The 22057-nt window shown below is 35.5% G+C and overlaps 1 protein-coding gene across 10 annotated transcripts in view; it reads left to right on the forward strand.

Moving 5' to 3' along the window:
* PDLIM5 (PDZ and LIM domain 5) overlaps nucleotides 1-22057 on the forward strand; it is a 208998-nt gene that overhangs the window by 124047 nt on the left and 62894 nt on the right. For 4 of the 10 annotated variants that reach the window (XM_047718016.1, XM_047718006.1, XM_047718009.1 and 1 more), the window contains exons 6-8: nucleotides 5906-5923; nucleotides 6177-6349; nucleotides 6719-6755. In XM_047718016.1, coding sequence (XP_047573972.1) covers nucleotides 5906-5923; nucleotides 6177-6349; nucleotides 6719-6755 — 228 coding nt within the window. Of the gene's footprint in view, nucleotides 1-2613; nucleotides 2629-5905; nucleotides 5924-6176; nucleotides 6350-6718; nucleotides 6756-7329; nucleotides 8454-22057 lie in introns of those variants that run through there. The other 6 variants (XM_047718008.1, XM_047718010.1, XM_047718011.1 and 3 more) reach the window with 4 other exon arrangements.

The raw sequence follows: 22057 nt of genomic DNA on the forward strand, positions 1-22057 counted from the left end.
GGTAGTTGGCATAGACATTGGGAATCACTGTGGAATACCCTTAAAACTTTTGTGTCTGTTTGTCTTGATGGTACACTGGCTGGTGATTAATAGCCTTAAAAATAGATAAAAATCACATTAGATAATAAATTAATTTTGTATTATGATTAGTCTGAGCATGTGCTGAAATGTATCATTACAATGTAGATTAGAATTGAAAATATATAATATTTAACTATTTTAGGCATACCAGAGAATTAATGATCAAATTATTAGAACAACTTTATTCCAGTGTGGCTGTGGTCTCACTAATTGAATAGTTCCATGTTCCATACCCATAGGAATATAGTACACCATTGTACTAGTGAAAGATCTCCAAGCCCTAATTTATTATTTAAATTCTTATACACAAAGATTTTGACTAGTTTCTAGAGTCCATAATAAACAATTTCACTTATAAAGGGGAAAAATTGTGCCTTGGAAAAATAAATATAAGCATGTAGGTTAAATATATGTATTTTTAAATTCAGGATTCAGATTCATTAATTTATTAGGTATTACTGTCCATTGTGCTAGGTGTTTATGAGTGGATTATGTGATTTAATTCTTTTTCAGACTTTGAACACTGAGAGGTTACTTAATTTTCTCAAGTCATGCATCTTGTAAGTGATTAGATTCAAGCTTAGGTTTTTTTGAAGCCAGTTTGACATGCCTTCCTCTGCATTACCTGACTGTGATCCTGGCTTATTTCTGTTACTTTGAACTAGTATTTGTTTTTAAATGGGTTGAATAATGTGCATAAACCACAGTTGGGTTTGATAGTACTTTTTTTGTTTTTAATATCAGTTAGGGGATCTACCCTAACAACGAATCTGCGTTTGTGTGGTTTTCAGAGTGTCTTTACATAAATTAAACTTATGCCCTTACAAGAATGCTGAAAGAAAAAGAAATTATAACCATTTCACTGTTCAGTAAGAAAGAGCTTCTGTAGATTTCACCTTGTCCAGGGCAGAGGGCACGTGGCAGCATAGTCAGGGTGTGGAGACAGGTCTTCTCATTGATGCGTTAGCACAAATGCCATTGCAGTGTATGATGCTCCATTCCACCTGGGCACATTTTCTGAAATGCTTGGAAATATTTGTTCGATATATACAAGTTAGCATCTTTAGGTTGAAACCAATCTAGTTTCCATTTGTTGCCACTTACTACACAATTGAACGGTTCCCTCCCAACTTCATGTTGATATAAAACTTTCCCCCCTAAACTTAAAAATGTTTAAATATGTATCTAAAATTCTGTTCAGGGGAGGTTATTTTGAAAAACTATTTCCCTGCTATTTAAAATCATAAGGCAGAGGAGAGTATGCTTTGCGTCGTGGCTACAGCAGAGTTCATATCAATAAATGCTGAGATCAACATACTCCTGCATCCCATCCCCCTTCAGTGAAACTCAGCCCTCTGTAGAGTTTATGAAACTGACTTTGATATATATCCAGGAAATACAGCTACACTGAGCATTGTTAATATTAAAACTGTCACTAGGTTCATAATGAATTGCTAGTTACTCTGACTAAACTTCATTTCAGGATTGATTCAGCAGTGTATTGACAAACTATGTAGAGTTTATACTTCAGTCTTCTCTGTCCATAATGGTGTATAAATATATTTGTCTTTAATGATTTACAATTAATAGGCTGTGTGTGAATGAATTATGTTTTGAGATCTTCCTTCTTCAAATGTTATTAGTGTAGTCCCTTTACTATATCATATCAGGCATGCCTTTTTGAGTAATAATAAAAAATAATAGAAAATGAAAGCATGAGTTCCTCTGAATCAATATCAGACTTACTGGGATTTGCTTGTGAATAAGTGTGGTAATGACAGACAGAGGAGAGTATGAAAATTAAGTGGTAGCCCATTATTTTTGATCCAGTATGCTTCCTATATTTTCCGTCATAATCACATTTTTTAAAAATAAGAGAAAAATCAAATAGCATGTTATTTCTTTGTAGTATCTGTTTCAGGATAATTTTTTTGGCTTTTTATGTTTTTATCTTACTCCCAGTTAACATACAGTTTCAGGTGTACAATATAGTGATTTGGTAGGGGGTTAAGTTTTTATTTTAATGATTCAGGATAATTTTTGTGAGATTGCATTTGCTATTAAACATACTTCACATGTTATGTGAGTGAAAGACTTTCTCTGATTTTAAGTGTTTCTAAAATGTTCTGTTTCTACATCTTACATCCAGTAATTATTTTATTCTCTCCCTTTTGTTAGGAACATAATAGAAATTTGGATTCATGCTAAAATGAAATAAATAAACCTAGAGATCTTTTTAAATAGTGAATCTTTCTCTGTTAACATATAACAGAATTTTGACTAATATTTGTTCATTTTTGTTTGTGTTTACATGTTTATTTTGAAGCATGATGTTTATGTGTAACATCTTCATGTAAATTCATTGTTTTGAATTTCATTATTTCATTTTTTATTTTCTTTTTTCTTTCTCTTTTCTTTTTTCTCTCCCCCCCTTTTTTTTGCCTCATATTTGTCCATTTTCCATTATCCTGGGAACATCAATGTCTTCTCTACTCTATTACGTATTTCTTGTGTGTATTATTCTTCCTTCAGTAACCCTGGCACTGTGTAAGTACCTAATCAGTGGTTCCTTTTGTAATTTTCATCATTGTCTCTCTTTAACTTTCCATCTTACTTTCAATTTAATACCACCAGCAAACTTGGTTAATGTCTTCTCCATGCAAGAATTTTCAAATTTGTTAAGGAACCTAGGAAACATGTTTTTCATACTAAAGAACTTCATTTAAATCAGTGGGTGTGTTTTCCACTTTGGCGGTGGAAAAAATCAGTAAGCTGCACCTTCAAAGAGATAAGTATTGTAGACCGTGTATACTGGAGTTAGAGACATAGTTTGGGTCTCTCTTGCTTAGTATTTTTTTAAAATATGAATAAAGTTGCTAATTGTGAATATCTGTATTTTGAAATAAATTATTTGCTTTTGATAGTTAAATTTATGTTCTATCTCAAATATATTTTTGAAAAATAAAATCATTGAGATGACTCTCTTCTTTAATCACAGCCATCAGAGTTTAGAATGTCAGAGCCAGAAAAGCTAAGTAAATGTTTAGAAACTTCATATCACTTAACACAGGGCCTTAAGCTGTGGTGAATATCAGAGATTCAGAGGTGTACCATGCTTTTTCCAAGTATGTTGTGGCTAAAACGTATTCCTAAATGGAGTGTCATTTTATTATTCTCAGTGTACTTATTCTTAGCTTGACACCACTGTTTTGTATTTTTACAGACCAAACTTTTTGTAGAAAATAAAATAGTCTTTAGTTGAAATTGGCACCATTTAAGAGTAAACTGCATTCAGTAATTATAGAGAAATTTAAACTTTAAGTTTAGTAGCTAAATAAGTTTTTCAAGTAATTGCATAAGGTCTTTACCTTATGTCTGTTTGTTGTCAGTTTAGGAAATTATATCTTCTAAATGTAGTGTGTTTATGAAGTACTCTGTGTATTCTGATTTTTAAAAAATTCTCTCTCTCTTTTTTTAAGGTTTCATTTATTTATTTGACAGAGATCTCAAGTAGACAGAGAGGCAGGCAGAGAGAGTGGGGAAGCAGGCTCCCCACTGAGCAGAGAGCCTGATACCCGCCTCAATCCCGGGATCCCGGGATCATGACCTGAGCTTAAGGCAGAGGCTTAACCCACTGAGCCATCTAGGCGCCCCCTAAAATCCTCTTTTAAAAAAGATTGGGTTTTTAGTGAAGTAATTAATATCAGATATTTCACTTTTGGAATTTTAAAATTTTACCATAAGCTATAAATATTTTGTGTGTAAATATTATTTATTCTGTTATTTATTTTTCAAGATTTATTTATTTGAGGAAAAGAGAGCTCATAGGGATGGGGCAGAGGGAGAGAATCTCAAGCAGATTCCCACTGAGCACAGAGCCCCAACATGGCTCATTCTCATGACCCATGATATTGTGACCTGAACCCAAGTGGAAACCAAGGGTGGGACACTTAACCGCTGAGCCAACTGAGGCACCCCTCTTCTGTTCTGTATATATATTCTGATGATCCATAGTCTTTTTAAAAAATATTTTATTTATTTATTTGACAGACAGAGATCACAAGTAGGTAGAGAGGCAGGCAGAGAGAGAGAGGAGGAAGCAGGCTCCCTGCCAAGCAGAGTGCCTGATGCCAGACTCGATTCCAGGACCCTGAGACCCTGAGACCATGACCTGAGCCGAAGGCAGAGGCTTACCCCACTGAGCCACCCAGGCACCCCTGATGACCCATAGCCTTAAAACATGCATTTCAAATAATGTTTATAGTGATCATAAAAGAAGCCATTATATAATCATTACTGTGCATTAGGTACTTTAGAGAACACTTTACATATATTATTGATCTTACTTATTACTCAAAACAACTCTTTAAGGTAGATGCAATCCCCTTTACTCAGATGGGTAGAACTGAGATTTGGAGAAGTTAAATGACTTGCACAGAACAAGCACTAAGTGAAGGATGTTACGCTTGAAACTATTACTTGTCTGTTTTTAAAGCCAGTGTTAATGTTAATCCTATCATATTGTTCATTGGGCAAGAACACTTCTAGTATACCAAAACAGTTTTAGTAGTGTAACTATTAAAATGATGGCAGTCCGGGGCGCCTGGGTGGCTCAGTGGGTTAAGCTGCTGCCTTCGGCTCGGGTCATGATCTCAGGGTCCTGGGATCGAGTCCCACATCGGGCTCTCTGCTCAGCGGGAAGCCTGCTTCCTTCTCTCTCTCTCTGCCTTCCTCTCCGTCTACTTGTGATCTCTCTCTGTCAAATAAATAAATAAAAATCTTTAAAAAAAAATTCACTTAAAAAAAAAATTCACTTAAAATGACGGCAGTCCAGTGGCATTCTGATAGTACTGTGATTTTGTAGCAAGGAGTTACACCCAGGAGGTGTTGACACTCACATCTGATATTCTTTGAGCACTTTCACTGCTTGGATTTTATGGCAATAGTCTGCTAGTCCAGACTTAGGCTCCTTTATCTCTCCTGGAATTAGACTTATAGCTTCCAAAAGTTTGAGTCTGTCCTGTTTTGATGGGGAGGGGGAAGAGAATGGAGTATTTATTATGTTAGTAGATCTTAGACCAAAGTATTAATGTATTTAATAAATTCCTTAATGTTTATGCTTTGTTAATAGAAAAATGAATGTTCTTAGCAAACTCAAAGTTCTTGAATTCTATAGTTTACAATCCCTTTCACACATATTATTTCATTTAATGCTTAGAACAGTGCCACTTTGTATTTGATATACTCATCTATAAATGAAAAGAAAAAGGCTCAGTGAGGTTGGCTTGTCCAAAAGTCACACATCTGTAAAGTCATAGAGCCAAGATTTACATCTTGGTGTTTTGATAAATTTATTGGTTTCCCATATACCACAGCTCTTATTCCCTACACTGACCCTGCACATAACTTTATTTAGGATGATGGATATCTACACATGAATGAGAAAGCCATAGAAAGTAACAGTTCTGACCCTTTTCAAAATTATGTTTGGAATTACTGACTTCGCCTGTACTAAACCATTCCCGGGAATTAACTGACAGCCTGTACTAAACCAGTTCCCGGGAGTAGTGAAGATATGTTCCTTTAATTTTGTGAAAGCCAATACATTTTGGGAATATGTTGATATTTAATGGTGGTTGCAAATATAGTCCATAGCTGTGTTTAGTGAAGCATAAGGTAGGTAGAAGAACAATACACGTAATTACAAAAAAAAATTTTTAAACTGTGGACTTTGCAGTTCTCATTATTTTCCTTCTTTTCTTATTCTTTTCCTTTTCTTTATGCTGGACTCTCTCTTCTGCTGCCTTCTTCTGTCCATTAAAAGGAAAACCCCACCTAAACGGTAAACTTTCTTTTGGATACTTATATTATTTTATATTAGCATATAAATATCTTTTTTTTTTTTTAACTAGTTTCAGAAAAAGTCTATTATAGCCGGGAATCTTTTTAAGAAAATTGAGGCTGAGTTCACTAGGAAAAGCAAAAGATATATATAAAAAAAAGCATTGATATTAAATGTGTAAATTATAATTAATTTGGTAGAGGATATTTTATCCTTAACATGATTTAAAAATTTGTAATTCTTTCCTTCCTAGCCCACCAAGAAAACACATTGTTGAGCGCAATACGGAGTTTTATCACATACCAACTCATAGTGATGCCAGCAAGAAGAGACTGATTGAGGACACTGAAGATTGGCGTCCACGGACTGGAACGACTCAGTCTCGTTCTTTCCGAATCCTTGCCCAGATCACTGGAACTGAGCATCGTAAGTGAATACCTAGGGATTGTAATATACAAATGTTCTTTGGCATAGAGAAAAGCATTTAGACAGATGGGTAATTATTGGAAAACAGTAATTTTCCTGAGGCAGTTTGCTTTTAAATTATGCCGTGCATAATATGGTTCACGTACATAAGAAGCTAGCCCAGGAGAGTTGCATTGAAAAGTGGAGCAGTAGTAGCAGCAGTAGTAATGCTGACCGTAGTATACAGCCAATGACAGCATGATGCGGGATGTTTTTTAGTGTCTCTGCACAGCTTGACCATTTGATATTGACTGGTACACGTAATTGCTCAAATGATTTTTCAAGTTAAAAAAAGTCAACTAATGTTGGATATTACTTACTATATTTCAGTGAAAGAATCGGACACTGAAAATACGAAGAAAGCAAAGTAAGTTGTCCATTTTTTTGGTCGATTGGAATGCTTTCCTTTTCATGAATGACCTCGCTTTATTTTTTCACATTTTCAAGCATAGTGGTATGGCTTTTTGTCTTTGTAACTAGAAGCTAAGCATTTAACTTTGGTATCTTTGGTGGGACTTAACTGTGGGATTAAAAAACTTAGAGATTTTTGAATTAGTAGATGCTGTCTGCATTTCATGCAAGGTTAATTTCCTTTCGTATTGAAAAAAGTGGGCAGAAGAGTATATTTGGGCTTGCTTTGCTAACGCTATGGATCTTCATGAATGAGTTGGTGTTGTCTTGTAGAAATTTTGTTTTGGGCATAAAAATGGGTTTCCAAGAGGGCTCTATGTATTAATTTCTGTGTTTATAAAAATGCTCTACCCTTAAAATCTTTGCTATTAAATAAAATAGTTATGTAAAATTAAACTTTTATAAAGCATGTTTTCTGCATGATGAACTAAGTGTAGAAACTTTTTCTTTCTCTTTCTTATGACTCTTCTATCACTTTTCTTTTCTTTTCTTTTCTTTTCTTTTCTTTTCTTTTCTTTTTTTTTCCACAGGGAAAAGATACCCCTTCACGTCTTTAGTCCTAAATACACAAAATTACGTGACTGGCACCATGAAGTTTCAGCACGTGCTCTTAACGTACAGTGATTTTGAGTCTTGCCCCCCCAAGCAACCAGCACATACCTTTTCATTCACTTTTTCTTTTTTTTCCAACCTCACAGCAAAATCTGTATTAAATTTGCCTTACAAAAAAAATGAGTCTTTTCTATAGTTTTCTAACCATTTCCTGCAGTTGTAAAAAAGAGGAAGATTAACTTGTTTTGTGCTAGTTGGTAGCTCACAAATATTAAACCAAGAGAGCAAAGTAAGGGACTCTGATCTGTTCAGTGGTCTTATATCTGTTTCCATTGTTGTTAGGGTAGAAATGTTGGAAGAGGAACTCTATTTGTAAGTTGAATTTGGTTGGTTGTGTAAAGCAGAGGCAGATGAGCAAATAATATTCTCATCTAATTTTGAAAATACACCCTTAATATTATTACCTTTCCCAAGATTACTTTTAAATTCATTATTACATAATGTTCAAAGTGGGTTGTAAATTATCCTAAATAAGCAAATAGGAGGAGGCAAGATAAAACAGAGAAGACTTTATTAGAAGAGTTTATTGTATTTTTGGGTATTTTTTAAAGCAAATATGATTTCAGGATGGCTATTAAGAGAAGGAGGCCCAGATTTGGCTCCTAAAAAAGGAAAGAAGAGAATTCTGCCCCTATTTGCAGTGGGGAAATTGAGTGTTCTTTTAGTCTGGTTAGCTTCAAAAATCCCATTTTCTACCAAAGGAAATATTTCCAAACTGGTGGATGTTCTTAGGGTATAAACAACTTCAAGGCATTTACTAGTAAGAAATATAAAAGATAACTTTGTTTTGTTTTTAAATGAACATAAAATAAATTATAAATGATTCTTTATGTGACATCAGAAATATTTTACTAGTGATATAAACTATTGTGTGTTGCTGCTGTTCTTAGGAAACTATATTTTGGGCAATACATGCAAGCTAATATCCGACCAGATATGCTTTCTGTTTTGTAATATAATGTATTATACCTTAGTTCTAAATTCAATAATAAATGCATTTTGAAGTTTGGAAAAGTACTGTAATAAAGTTGCCTTTAACTTAGCTTTGTAATTGTTTTCTGTTTCTCTGGAACCAGTAACAGTGCCATCCAGGACTTGTTACACTATCACTTGGATAAAATAAATAATTCTCTCGACATTTCATTTGCAAAACATTTTTAATTTTGGAGGCTGCTAGAATGAGTGTGGAGTGTGACAAAGGCCCATATTTTTTTTTTCTGAGTTGTCATGTTATTTGACATAATACCGTATGTGAGTATCATAGAAAATTAGATGGTGGCACAACATAGCATTAGTCTTTGTGGAAAATGATTACTGGGGGATTTTGCCTGCATGCAAGGCATTTAAAAATTAACTTATATTATTATTACTATTATTTTTTATAAATGAGGTCTACTACACCCAGTGTGGGGTTCAAACTCACAACCCTGAGATCAAGTGTTGCATACTCTACTGACTGGGCCAGCCAGGTGCTCCCGTTCAAGACATTTTTATTTTTCTGCAATTTTTTTTTTCACTTTGATGTCACTATAGACTAGAACAACTACCTGGTAATTTGGAGAAACTAACATTAATTTCAGTTAATGTTTGATTATTATCTAAAATTTTGTACATAAAATGTATTTAAAGATCTAGGATTTATCTATGCTGATTTCCACTGTACTTCATAATTTAGTAAGGTGTCCCTCTTCTACTGTATCAGATACTGCTTGTGGCTTTATGATCCTGACATCAATCCATTATTATTGTGTTTATGGCCTCTATAAGAAAATATTCTTTCTTATACCAGGCTTTCCTATACCTAATAATTTTCATTCATCTCAAAAGATGATATTTGAAAGTAGATGGAATCAAATTCTCATGAAAATAAGTGGTAGGGTAGAGTAAACAAGGTATTTCCCACCAAGCACCAAATTTCTAGAGTAACTATGTAGTTGAGAGAGAAAGCTACTAGACTGAGGATTTTAGGTAAATAAAAGACTTTCTCCCTAGTAAAGACAAGTGAACATGTATAGAACTTCATAACATGAAATAAGTACAGTTGAAAATAAGAATTTAGGGACGCCTGGGTGGCTCAGTTGGTTGGACGACTGCCTTCGGCTCAGGTCATGATCCTGGAGTCCCGGGATCGAGTCCCGCATCGGGCTCCCAGCTCCATGGGGAGTCTGCTTCTCCCTCTGACCTTCTCGCTTATGCTCTCTCTCACTGTCTCTCTCTCAAATAAATAAATAAAATCTTTTAAAAAAAAACAAAAACCTTTAAAAAAAATAAAAAAAAAAAGAAAATAAGAATTTAGTACCGCCCTGATTAAAAATAAAGTACCTAATATCTCATTGAAAGCATTTACTTAGGTAAGTAGAGTGATCTATATCTGCATATGAGTATAAATGTTCAGCCTGGATCACAAAAGACATTCCATTTGACCCCGTCAGAGGTTGAATTCCTGTGTTCAATTAATCTTCTGGGACATCTTATATTCCTAGTTTAAAAGCTAGCCAAATATTGTAAAAGCTCCTTGCAAAAATATTATTCTAAATCTAGTGACCTGATTTATAGTTTGTTTTTGTTTGTCTCTCTTATACAGACTTTCTTTATTATAGGCTTGTTTTTAATGTAGAATTTGAAAGTTAAGAATTTTCAACGTTTTTGCAAGGTTTTACCAATTAGAAAATGGAATGTCTCCTGCAAAGTGAATATTTTTGTTACCTTGAAAAATTTATTATTTATGGAAACAGAAACACTCATTTTATACAATCTTATGCTGTTTAAGATGCCTGTTAGGAAGACTCAGATAAAAATATTGTATAGAACTTAATAAAAATTATGATATTAAGATAGAGAGTAACTGTCCCATGTTTTATTCAGATTTATTCAGAAATTTGACTGAATTGATTTCCCCAGATTAAAAATCTCATAATTTTTTGCATCTCTGATTCATATTTAAAATCCTGTAAGTCACAAATATCCATTTGTTGTCTGAGTTATTCTTCCATGTGAAATAATTACTTAAATGCCAGGCACAGATATGTACTAGGGGTTAAATAATGAGTAGCAGATAAATACATAAACAAGGTGATCTGAGGTAAATAATTAGTATAAAGGAAATGTGGCCTACACATGAAGGGATTCCCTAGGTTGTGTGGACCTCTGAGGAGATAACCTTAATGCCATCACCTGAGAGAGGAAAAAGAGTCAGCCATGCGATGACTTTGGGTCTCTGTTCAAGGCAGATGAAGTGAGTGTGGAAACCTTGAGGTGAAAAGGAGCATGGCAAGTATACAGAACAGAACAGAAGGGCCAGTATAGCCAAAATACAGTATGTGATAGGAAGCATGATTTAAAGATGTAATATGTATATTTGTATCTTAAATTTCCCATATTATCCACAGCATTTTGAATGGGAAGTTGTCTTATATCTAACCACTTCCAAGAAAAATTTAAAAATGAAGAACTAAGGAGGTTTATTAAAATTTTATCAAAGCTAAATAAAGTACATTCATTTACTTAGTGTTGCTCTGGGCATAGTTATCATTTTTATGCTTTTCCCATTATACCCAATGAAGACTTATGAAAAGGAGGCATTATTATAGTATATGTTGGTAATGCATTAGTAGAGATCAAAATGCCCTGTAAAACACACATAAAGACATTAAAAAACAACACCTCTAATGTGTAGAAATTATACATAAAGTACCTTAATTCATAATTTAGGGATGACTTTGAAAGTTCAGTTCTGTCTATAAAAATATATCAAGAATTGTTTGAACTCATTCCTTGTTTGTCCTATTCAAGAAAATTACTTAAACCAAGTAAATATTTCCTTGTTCATTCTTTCCAAAATAGATGTCATTACTACAGAATAATAATCAAGGAATGATAAATTCTGAGTTTGAGACTCAGATTCGCAACTCATAAGTTTCTGCCCCCGAGTTTCCCACTTCTTTAAAATAAGAAAGTTTTTCAGTGATGGACACTGTGAAGCCCTTCCAGATATCACCTCAGTGGAGGACTTGATACCACTGTTGGGGTGTGTGTGTGTGTGTGTGTGTGTGTGTGTGTGTGTGTGTGTGTGTAGGGGGCAGATAGCCTTCAGGGGTCAGCCCCTTCACATGTCACCTCAGCAGCAGATGCCCTTCCTCCAAAGCCACAGCTCGTGAGCTGACTGGAGGGGTATGAGGCTGAAGTGAAAAGCCCCTGACCATTTCAGCCTCGGTAGAGATAACCTGGCTCTTGTAGATCCCAGCTTGGTCCTCAGTTGTGTGGATTCTTCTCATTTCTTCATCTCCCCATCATTTTCTCCGTCTTTGTCACTTCTGATCCCTTCTTGAATTTTCAGCCCAGATCACAAACAGCATTTAGGGAAACCCTTGAAATGAAAGATCAGGTTCGTGCAGCCTGCAAGGTATATGGAAGCCAAAAAGAGGTCACATTACTTTTCTTTGCCTTGAGTAAAGGATGTTTTTTAGGTAATTGCATCAGAAGCATTCTGGGAGTAATGAGTTGGTAAAGCATTTTAGAAATCAGATGTAGTCAAGGCTATATGAATGAATCAATGAAAAGCTTCAAAGTGGAAAATTGGGATGAACTCTGAGTAAATGTAACAAACTAAGCAGCACTTAACAAAATATTATTATGATTTTGTATGTTACAAATTTTCCATATGCAGTATTTTAGAATAAACTGTATTAGCCATTTACTCAGTCACTTAATACATTTTATTTGAACACATCTGCTGTTTTCTTCACATCCATAAAAGTTCACTTTCTGTTTTCTCTTGGGGGAGATGCTGCTGAGTAGCAGCATAGTAGGAAATGTGTAGGGGGATAATACAAATCTTACAGGGCCAGGAGGATGATAGTGGGGGCTAAGGATGCTAAACGTCTTGTAATGCTCTGAATAATTTCACAGAATGAAGCGTGATCCTGCCCCAAATGCCCGTGGTGTGCTAGTGAGAATGACTGGGCTGAGGGCAAATCCTCCCTCTTCCAAGATATTCTTATTCCTTCCTACAGTTCCAGCCACACAGACTCACCCACAGTGTGCCATCTCCATCCTCCATAGTGGCAATAATTTTCTGAAGTAATATACTGTGTAATTTCTACCACTTCTTTCCTAATTTGTATTGTAGATCTTAGTCTATATGTCATAAATCTTCAACTAGAGTATGAGCTCTTTGAAGCTAAGAGTGTTAGTATAATAATATAAATTGGAAGGAAAAGGCATTCTTTTTTTTTAAAGATTTTATTTAATTTGATGGATAGAGATCACAAGTAGACAGAAAGGCAGGCAGAGAGAGAGGGGGGAAGCAGGTTCCCTGCTGAGCAAAGAGCCTAATGCAGGGCTTGATCCCAGGACCCTGAGATCATGACCTGAGCTGAAGGCAGGGGCTTAACCCATTGAGCCACCCAGGCACCCCAGGAAAAGGCATCCTAACAGGCATAGTATTTCTTTCTAAATAGAACTGTAACTGTCTAAGTAAAGCTTTATACATTCAATATATAAATGGACATTTAATATAAATATATAAAAATACAATAAATACATAAGTAGTACAAATATAAAAAATACAAAAATATAATTTGAAAGAAGATGTTAGGACTGTAAGATTCATCTCTGGTGAACTAATTCTTAAATTAGAAATATACTGTATTAGTCAGCTCAGGCTGCCACCTAGATACCACAGACTAGGTAACTTAAATGACAGAAATGTATTTTCTAACAGTTCTAGAAGTTAGAAGTCCAAGACCAAGGTGCTATGCGGGTGGATTTCTGGGAAGTCTATTCTGTCTGGCTTGCAGATTACCACCTTCTTCATGTGTCCTCACATGACATTTCCTCTGTGGACACACAGAGAGCTCTGGTGTCTCCTCTTTCTATAAGAATACTAATCTTCTCATATCAGGGACTCACTCTTATGACCTCATTTAACTTGAATTACCATCTTGTAGGCCTTATATCAAAATACTGTCACACTGGAGGGTTGGGGCTCTAACATAGAAATTTTGGGGGGAAAGCATTCAGTCCATAATATATACCAGTGTCCTTTTGGTACTAATATCAATTTGGCAGGTTAGTATCTAAAAAAAGTTATTCTTAAGTAGACTCACTGACTTGGACTCAGAAGGATTGTTGTTATCTCTGTTGTGGTGCCTCTTTTTCTGTTTTGGATTACAGGTATTTGTCTCCCTGCCCTATATGTCTAACTAGAGTATAAGCTCTTTGAACACAAGTGTTTGTGTATCCTTACCATACGTGACACTAGTTAGCATTAATTAACTAATGGTTTCTAATTGCATATAAATGCATATTTCTCCAATTTCTTAGTTGTTAAATATTAGGGAAATTTTTAGCAGCATGGTAAACATAACTTTTAATTGAATATAAATTCAGTGTAAGTCAAGTTTTTATAAAAATCAAGGCATTAATATTTGCATTCTAGGTAAAGTGGAACCATACCTTAGTTGCTTCAAAGGAGAATTGTTGTGCATTGGCAACCTGATTGGCAAAAGTGTTGATGCTTTCTCTCTGCTGTTATCACTTGGTTAAATGGTTATGGGAGATACTTTCTAAAATTAAATGAAAAATTTGTTTCTTAATCCATCTTCCTTTGTGTTTTTTATCTTTTTCAGCATGACTAGCTTAGTGACTCGTGTGATATGACAATACCTGATTAATTTTAGAAATGGGTGTATGAAATGCCTAGTACTCTGAAAAACCCAGAGTTTTTTCATTCCTAAGGAAATGAAGTTTGAGGTTAAAGAGTTTAATCTGCAACATTGACTGAAAAGAAGCAACAGCTATATTATAAACAGCATATTAATTGTGGAAAGCTAATAATAATATGTGATTTACCACAGTAGAGAATTAAGGGGGGCTATAGGAGATTTCACTGAGGGGCACCTGGGTGGCTCAGTCAGTTAAGAGTATGCCTTCAGCTCAGGTCATGATCCCCAGGTTTTGGGCTGCCTGCTCAGTGGGGAGCTGGCTTCTCACCCCCCCCCCCCCACTTGTTCTCATTCTCTCTCTCAAATAAATTTTTTAAAAAAGGAAATTTCATTGAAAGATAACTTTAAAAAAATTTATATTTATACCTAAAATACATCATTGTGTCAACACCATACAATTTATCTTAAGTTAAAGGGTGATTTTCTTGATCTCACCATCTTTTCAGTTTCTATTATAAAGTAAAATATTTATTTAATAAGCAGTTTTTAAATTTTTATACTTATAGAGGCTTATATGAATAAGTAAAAAATAGCATTTTGATTAGCAAAAAAGATGTATAAAATTATGATCAAAACATATTTTATCAGTCTTTTACTTCTCTTGCTCAAGTAATGGTAGGTTCTGATTTTTCATATATTATGGTAAGAATAATGTATGATAGGAGTTTTTAATTTTCAAAGACTTAAAATATCCTTCAAGGGAGTAGTAACTGCCTCTCTCTTTGGTAGGAAAATAGTTCAAACTCTAGTCACTAGTTATATTACACAAAGCAATGAAATAGTACTAGGGGGAAAAATCCTCTGTGTATGGGCCGTCCTGTAGCACTAAGTTAATGTCTACATGCTTTCTAGCTGAAGGCTGTCAAAACAGATTTTAAGTTACTTCCTGAATAGAAACCTATCATTTTTGTACATTCATCAAAACTTTAGAATGCAGAAATTTCATAAAGATTTCCAAACATACTCTTTTTATAGCAGGATTTTAAAATAATTTTAGTTTGTTCACAGATGTTCTGGTACCCCACATAAAATAGTTTCGTGAAGAAACAGTTGGCTGACCTGAGCCAGGTCTTCCTTCAGTTGCTGTTTCACAAATATACTGGGCTCCCGTTGTTTATCCTTTTTAAGACACATGTCACTTGAGTAAATTACCTGAAACTTATTCTTCATAAGCCATGCAAAGAAATCAGGGATCACTCCCTAGTCTCATATTCCCATATTTATATATTTTTTAAAAGATTTTATTTATTTATTTGACAGAGATCACAAGTAGGCAGAGAGCAGGCAGAGAGAGAGGGGGAAGCAGTCTCCCTGCTGAGCAGAGAGCCCCATGTGGGGTCCATCCCAGAAACCTGGGATCGTGACCTGAGCCGAAGGCAGAGGCTTTAACCCACTGAGCCACCCAGGCGCCCCTCCCATATATTTTTACAAAGTGTAGGAACAAGTGGATTTGCTCAAAAATATATAACACAAAGGCATCCATAACAGAGTCTATTTTTTTTTTTTTACTTATTTTTATTAACATATAATGTATTATTTGCTCCAGGGGTACAGGTCTGTGAATCATCAGGCCTGCACATTTCACAGCACTCACCATAGCACATACCCTCCCCAGTGTCCATAAGCCAACCATCGTATCCCCACCCCCAGCAACCCTCAGTTTGTTTCATAAGATTGAGTCTCCTAATTTTAAAAAATAAAAATAGTAAGAGACAGATAGAATCTCTTAGTGCAGAGTACATTCGTCAACCTAGAAAAAAGTCCATAGGTCCAAAAAATGGGTATGTTACCAAGCACTAATTTTTGTCTATTGCAAAATGTAGAGTATTTGAATTTATCTCATTTCATTTTCTACTGGTGGGTTATACTGCCCTATGCAAATGCTGGTTCGGTGACCCCTGTATAATGTAAAGATCGCCATCTATTGAATATAAGTGGTTACTACACTTCAGTTACTTAGGAGAAGTACTTTAGAATCATTGAAGGAATAACATGGTTTCTATCCACTCTGTATTTTCACACAAAAATTTTTCATTACTCTGTTTAACTCTGGAAATACTTGTTTACTTTCCTAAATTAATCTGGGAAGACTACCACTTATAAGTATTTTTTAAAAATAAAAATCATTATTTGTGATAGCAGAAATTGACTTTCATGGTCCCAATGCTCATTGTTGAAAGATATAAATAAACAAAAATCATCCAAATCCAGAGGTAAATATGGAAAAAATTTTGGTTTATTTACATTCTGGAGATACTTGAATACACTAAGTTCCTTAGAAGTTTGATCAGACCACCAATACTATTCGGATAAATTCTTTCTGCTTCACCTGTATGGAGGTAAATTACATTGAAATTATTTTATTGAATTAAACCAGAAAGTAAAAGGAACTTACCTTCTTGATTAAAAGTCACTACTGTTGGGACGCCTGGGTGGCTCAGTTGGTTGGGCGGCTGCCTTCGGCTCAGGTCATGATCCCAGCGTCTTGGGATTGAGTCCCGCATCGGGCTCCTTGCTCTGCGGGGATCCTGCTTTCCCTCTGACACTCTGTCTGCCTGTGCTCTCTCTCTCTCTGACAAATAAATAAAAAAAATCTTTAAAAAAAAAAAAAGTCACTACTGTTGAAGGCTCCTCCTGTAATGAACTTTTTTTTTTTTTAAGGTTTTTTATTTACTTATTTGACAGAGGTCACAGGTAGGCAGAGAGGCAGGCAGAGAGAGAGGGGGAAGCAGGCTCCCCACTGAGCAGAGAGCCCGATGCAAGGCCTGATCCCAGGACCCTGGGATCATGACCTGAGCCGAAGGCAGAGGCTTTAACCCACTGAGCCGCCCAGGTGCCCATGTAATGAACTTTTTAATTTCAAAAGATGTCACAACTTAAAGAACATTGGTAATAGGCAGTCTTCATCCATGATGGAAGGCTTAATTTTCTATCCTTTGTCACTATTCAATTTTACATATTTTAGTCACATTGAAAGTTTCAGGAGACCAGGTTTTTCTACCTTTATGTTATGTAAAGGTGTATTGATTATGATAGTATGATTTTATAAAAGAAAATTGAAGAAATATATTACATAATGTATAAAACATATGACAGATATGGATATTTAGGCATTTCAGTTTTCCATTTCTTAGTCAAATTGAAGAAGTCCTTTCAAATTAAATTAATCTTAAAAGCAGGCTCAACTGTTTATGTCTCTCCTTTTGTTTTTCTTTATTTTTATGACAGTATATGTTGAATGCTGCTTCTTTGTCCAGTTTTGTGAGAGGTGTTCACCTCCAAGTTGTACCTAATTGATTATTCCTGAAGAGTCTGCATTTATTTCTTTGAATTGAATAGAGTTTGTTAAAGCTAGGATGAAATCTATGCAATTTTTGGGTTAGAGGTACATATTTATATTGTCCTTTCACATACTTTATTCTTTGTCCCAATATCCTAGTAATTCATGAGAAAAAAATTTGAGAATAAGTTTCTGAAAGATTTTAATTAATAAGAAATAACAGTTTTAAACAAACTTGGTGGACTCAAATTTATCCTTTGCTTACTATAATGGCATCAAGTGTCTGTTATTAAATGAGCAAATCTCTTATCAAAGATACTGAAACAGTACCACATGCATGTTAAGAAAATGTACATTCAGGGTGCCTGGGTGGCTCAGTGGGTTAAAGCCTCTGCCTTCAGCTCAGGTCATGATCCCAGGGTCCTGGGATCAAGCCCCACATCGGGCTCTCTGCTCGGCGGGGAGCCTGCTTCCTCCTCTCTCTGCCTGCCTCTCTGCATACCTGTGATCTCTCTCTCTCTGTGTCAAATAAATAAATAAATAATCTTAAAAAAAAAAAGAAGAAAATGTACATTCACACACACAAGAATATTTAAATATGAAAAATGAAATGACCAGACAACATTAATTTAAGAGAGTAAAAAAGTGGTGTTGTCAGGGGTTACTGTAAATTAACAAATGCTCATTGTTGAAGGATATAAACAAGCAAACAAAAGTCACCCAAACCCAGAGATAAATACTGAAAAAGTTCTGGTTAGTTAGTTTACATTCTGGAGGGAATTAAAGTCCCAAATAGAAAGGGATTCTAGATGAGCTCCCAGTGGTCTTTTTTTCTCAATGGTTTATAACCCAACATTTAAAGAACTTACAGAAGGGATTTGGTAAGTAACACTATATGCATTAAAAAAAAAAAAATCCTGGAGGATGGGAAAGAAAGTAGAAGACTTGGAACAGGTAAATGTAGTATTAAGTTTCAAAGAAGAAAAAAACTTCTAAACTGTAAACTAGTTTGAACTTGAGGTCACCTGGAAAAAAATCTAGAAGACATTTTTAAAGCCTTGCCAGTGAGCACCGAGAAAAGGACAGAATTGCCAAGACCCAGAATTAAGTTCTCAAGAAACACATCACACCAAATTCAACACATTTTTGGTAGATTGGGGGAAATGTTAGTTTTAACAAGTCATCAAAGAAAGGCTCTTAAGATCCCATTGAATTTAATAATGAAAATGAGGTTAATGATTATCAAATTTTTAGATTCATGATAAGTTGAAGGCGTTGAACAAAGGATATTGTTTTAAAGGATCAATTCATGACTTGGATGAGGGCTTCTATAGCTTACTTCCTAAATTTGTGGCTATCCCGAAGTGGGGAGGGATGGCACACAAATTCCATAACCAGATCATCCTTTGAACATGTCTTAGGAGTCTAAGACCCAATGTTGTAGGAAAAAGAAAAAAAAATTAATATAGTTATTTGTAGTTTGGGTCAAATAATTTTTCTCTTCTGGGACATAGTTGGTGGTAGGGATGGATAAAATTAACAAAAATAAATGTAAAAAATTTTAGGAATTTTAGAAAAAAGTAAACCCAGTGTAAGTTAGTCATGTCCTATGACTCTCAAAATTATGAGGCAAGCAATAGTTTGATTTTACACTTACAAAATCTCACCTGGCAAATTATGATTAATTCTTGGTATTAATGTCTGATAATTATGTAGGTAATCCCAAGAAAATCAACCGAAAAATCATGGGATAGTTAAGCTGTTTGGGTCAGAAGTATTTATATGAATAATTGATTTCATTGATAATAGGGGCTAGTTCCTTGACCTAAATCTACGGCTATGTCTTCTTCTTCCTCAAACATTCTCCTTTAGTGATCCCTGCTCATGTTTATTATATATGGATATAATAAATCCAGCAAGTGCTTGTGAAACACTTATCATCTGCTACTCAATATTGTAGATGGTTGGTTTATAACAGAGGCAAGGCTCTGTCATGGATTTATCATCTAGTGGAGCAGACATGCAATAAAAAAGCAAATAATACAGTTTTATGTTGTGATGTTTTATAAAGAAATAATATAGGACAATATGAGTATAATAAGGGGAGGGGAGGAATGAAGTCATTAGACACTGGTTAGGGAAAAGAAAACATGTGAGCTGAATGATCTGAAGGAGTTAACCATGCACATATACAGAAGATAGGCTTTCTAGGCAGAGGGAACAGCAAGTGCAAAGGCCCTGAGATAGGATTCAGCCTGGTGTGTTTAAGGATCTGAAAGAAGTCCACTATTACTGGAGCATAGTAAATAAAGGAGAGAGTGATAAGAGATTGAAGTAGTCAGGAGCCAGATCATTTTTTGCCTTGTAAGTTGTGTTAAGGGATTTAGATTTTTAACCCAATTAATTGGAGAGCCCAGTATAGGATTTTAATCATGGGAGTAATATCTGATGTGTATTTTTAAAAGATCCAATCCTCTGAATACTATGTAAAATTGATTGTGAGGGAGAAGAAATGAACACAGGGGACTAATTATGTGTATTCCCTTAGTTCAGGCAAGAGATGTTATGAAGTTAGGCCAAGGAGAAGGAAATTGGATAGGTTTGTATTTTAGAATTTGTATTTAGTTTGTATTTAGAAGAAGTGCGGACAATGGGTTTGCATTTTAGAGGAAGTACTGACAATGGAGGGGGCAGGGGTTGATGAATAATGAAATATAAGAACCAGTGAATTTGGTAAGAATTAATTGAGTTGGTAAGAGTCAGTGAAATTGGGAACGGTCAGTTCAGTTCAGTAAAACTAATAGAGTCATGATGTAGAGGGGTGAGTGAATTACAAAAAAAGGAGGTACTTAACATTCAGATTTTAGAGGTATTTTTCTTACATATGAAAAGTAAAAGTTAAGAATTTTGGAGTGCATGGCTCAGATGTTCCAGGCCTAAGACTTACTGCCTTGGAGGAATTATCACTGAAGTGAAAAAGTCAAAGAACTTAGCAGTCAGCTTATTCAGTGATTCAACATGACAACACTGAAGTCATCAAGAATGATTGTTGAAATGGGTAAAGAGGAAGACAGTGAGTCAGGGCCTGAGGCAAATAGTGGATGAGGTAGAAGCAAGAAAATGAGATGAGTAGCAAGTGAGTGGTATAATTGATGACATGAGCCTTGGAGGACTTGGGAATTTGGAGGATCTAAGATGACTGATGTTCGAAACAATATTGAGGAAGGCATTATCTCCAAGTTTATAAACATACAAGGTGTGAGAGAAGAGGATCCTCTTTTTGAAGGGACTGCACAGAACAATAGAGTTCAGTGGAGTAACACAGGATTTGGGAGGGTTGAGAGGGATGGGAATTTGATCAGATTAGAAGATACATAAAACAGTAAAGTCGCAAGAATCCAGGAGATGATGGATGACCCGAGGGGTTTGCACTTCTGATTGTGGCAAGTAAATGGATGGAGGGAGAGTGTGATGGGATTGATCCTCATGGTCTGTTAGAGGAGAGAAAGTGGGCAGGAGAATGTAAGCTCCATGAGAGCAGGAAACTAAAGTGGGCAGTAGAATATGTGAGGATGCCTGGCATGAAGTGGAATCCAGATGTCATCGTCGAATGAACGAGTTAGATACAGTGATTAATGGGAGAGCTCAGGATGTGTGATCCAGAAGATTTAGCTAGAGAGTGTATGACCCCTAGCTTTTGTTATGTAATGCTAGTGGGATACTCATTGAAGCATGAGGTGCTTTGGTGGCATTCTCAAGATACCTGGCTTCTCCAAGGACTCATGGTTTGTGGCTGTTGCATAGGCATTTGGACAGATTCACATATATTTTCAAACAGGTAACCGACTGATGCAGTGGTACTTATTAAATAATATATCTTTTTATTCTGAATCTGAAATAATACCTTTATCATTTATAAATTCTTTTTATAGTATTAGGATTACGTTAATACTACAGAATGGCAGGTTTCTGCCCCATTGGGGAAGCTGTTTCTAGCTAGTTGAAATCAATAAAAGGAGCAATCAAGAAGAAATTGATGATGCAGAGTGAGAGAGGCTATGGTTAGTGGTTAGTACCTTACTGCTACTGAGGAATATAGGCTTTTATCGGGGGATTGTTCCAAGTAATTATTTATTTATTTATTTATTTATTTTTAAAGATTTTATTTATTTATTTGACAGAGAGAAATCACAAGTAGGCAGAGAGGCAGGCAGAGAGAGAGGAGGAAGCAGGCTCCCCGCTGAGCAGAAAGCCCGATGTGGGGCTCGAACCCAGGACCTGGGATCATGACCTGAGCCGAAGGCAGGGGCTCAACCCACTGAGCCACCCAGGTGCCCCTGTTCCAAGTAATTTTAAAGTTGGTGTTATCCCTTAAGATCTTTACATTATATTGGGGTTTTAGAATGTAGTATAATATATGCTTAATATTTACCTATCTTATCTTGAGATCCTATAGGAAAATTTCTCTAGGGGTGCGCGGGTGGCTGAGTTGGTTACCTGTCTGCCTTGGCTGAGGTTATGATCTATAGGTCCTGGGATTGAGCCCCGAGTTGGGCTCCCTGCTCAGTGGGGAGTCTGCTTCTCTCTCTGCCCTTATACCCGGCTCATGCTCTCTCTCCCTGTCTCAAATAAATAAAAAAA

Source organism: Lutra lutra, chromosome 2 (genome assembly GCF_902655055.1).
Source record: "Lutra lutra chromosome 2, mLutLut1.2, whole genome shotgun sequence".
NCBI classification, from domain to species: Eukaryota; Metazoa; Chordata; class Mammalia; order Carnivora; family Mustelidae; genus Lutra; species Lutra lutra.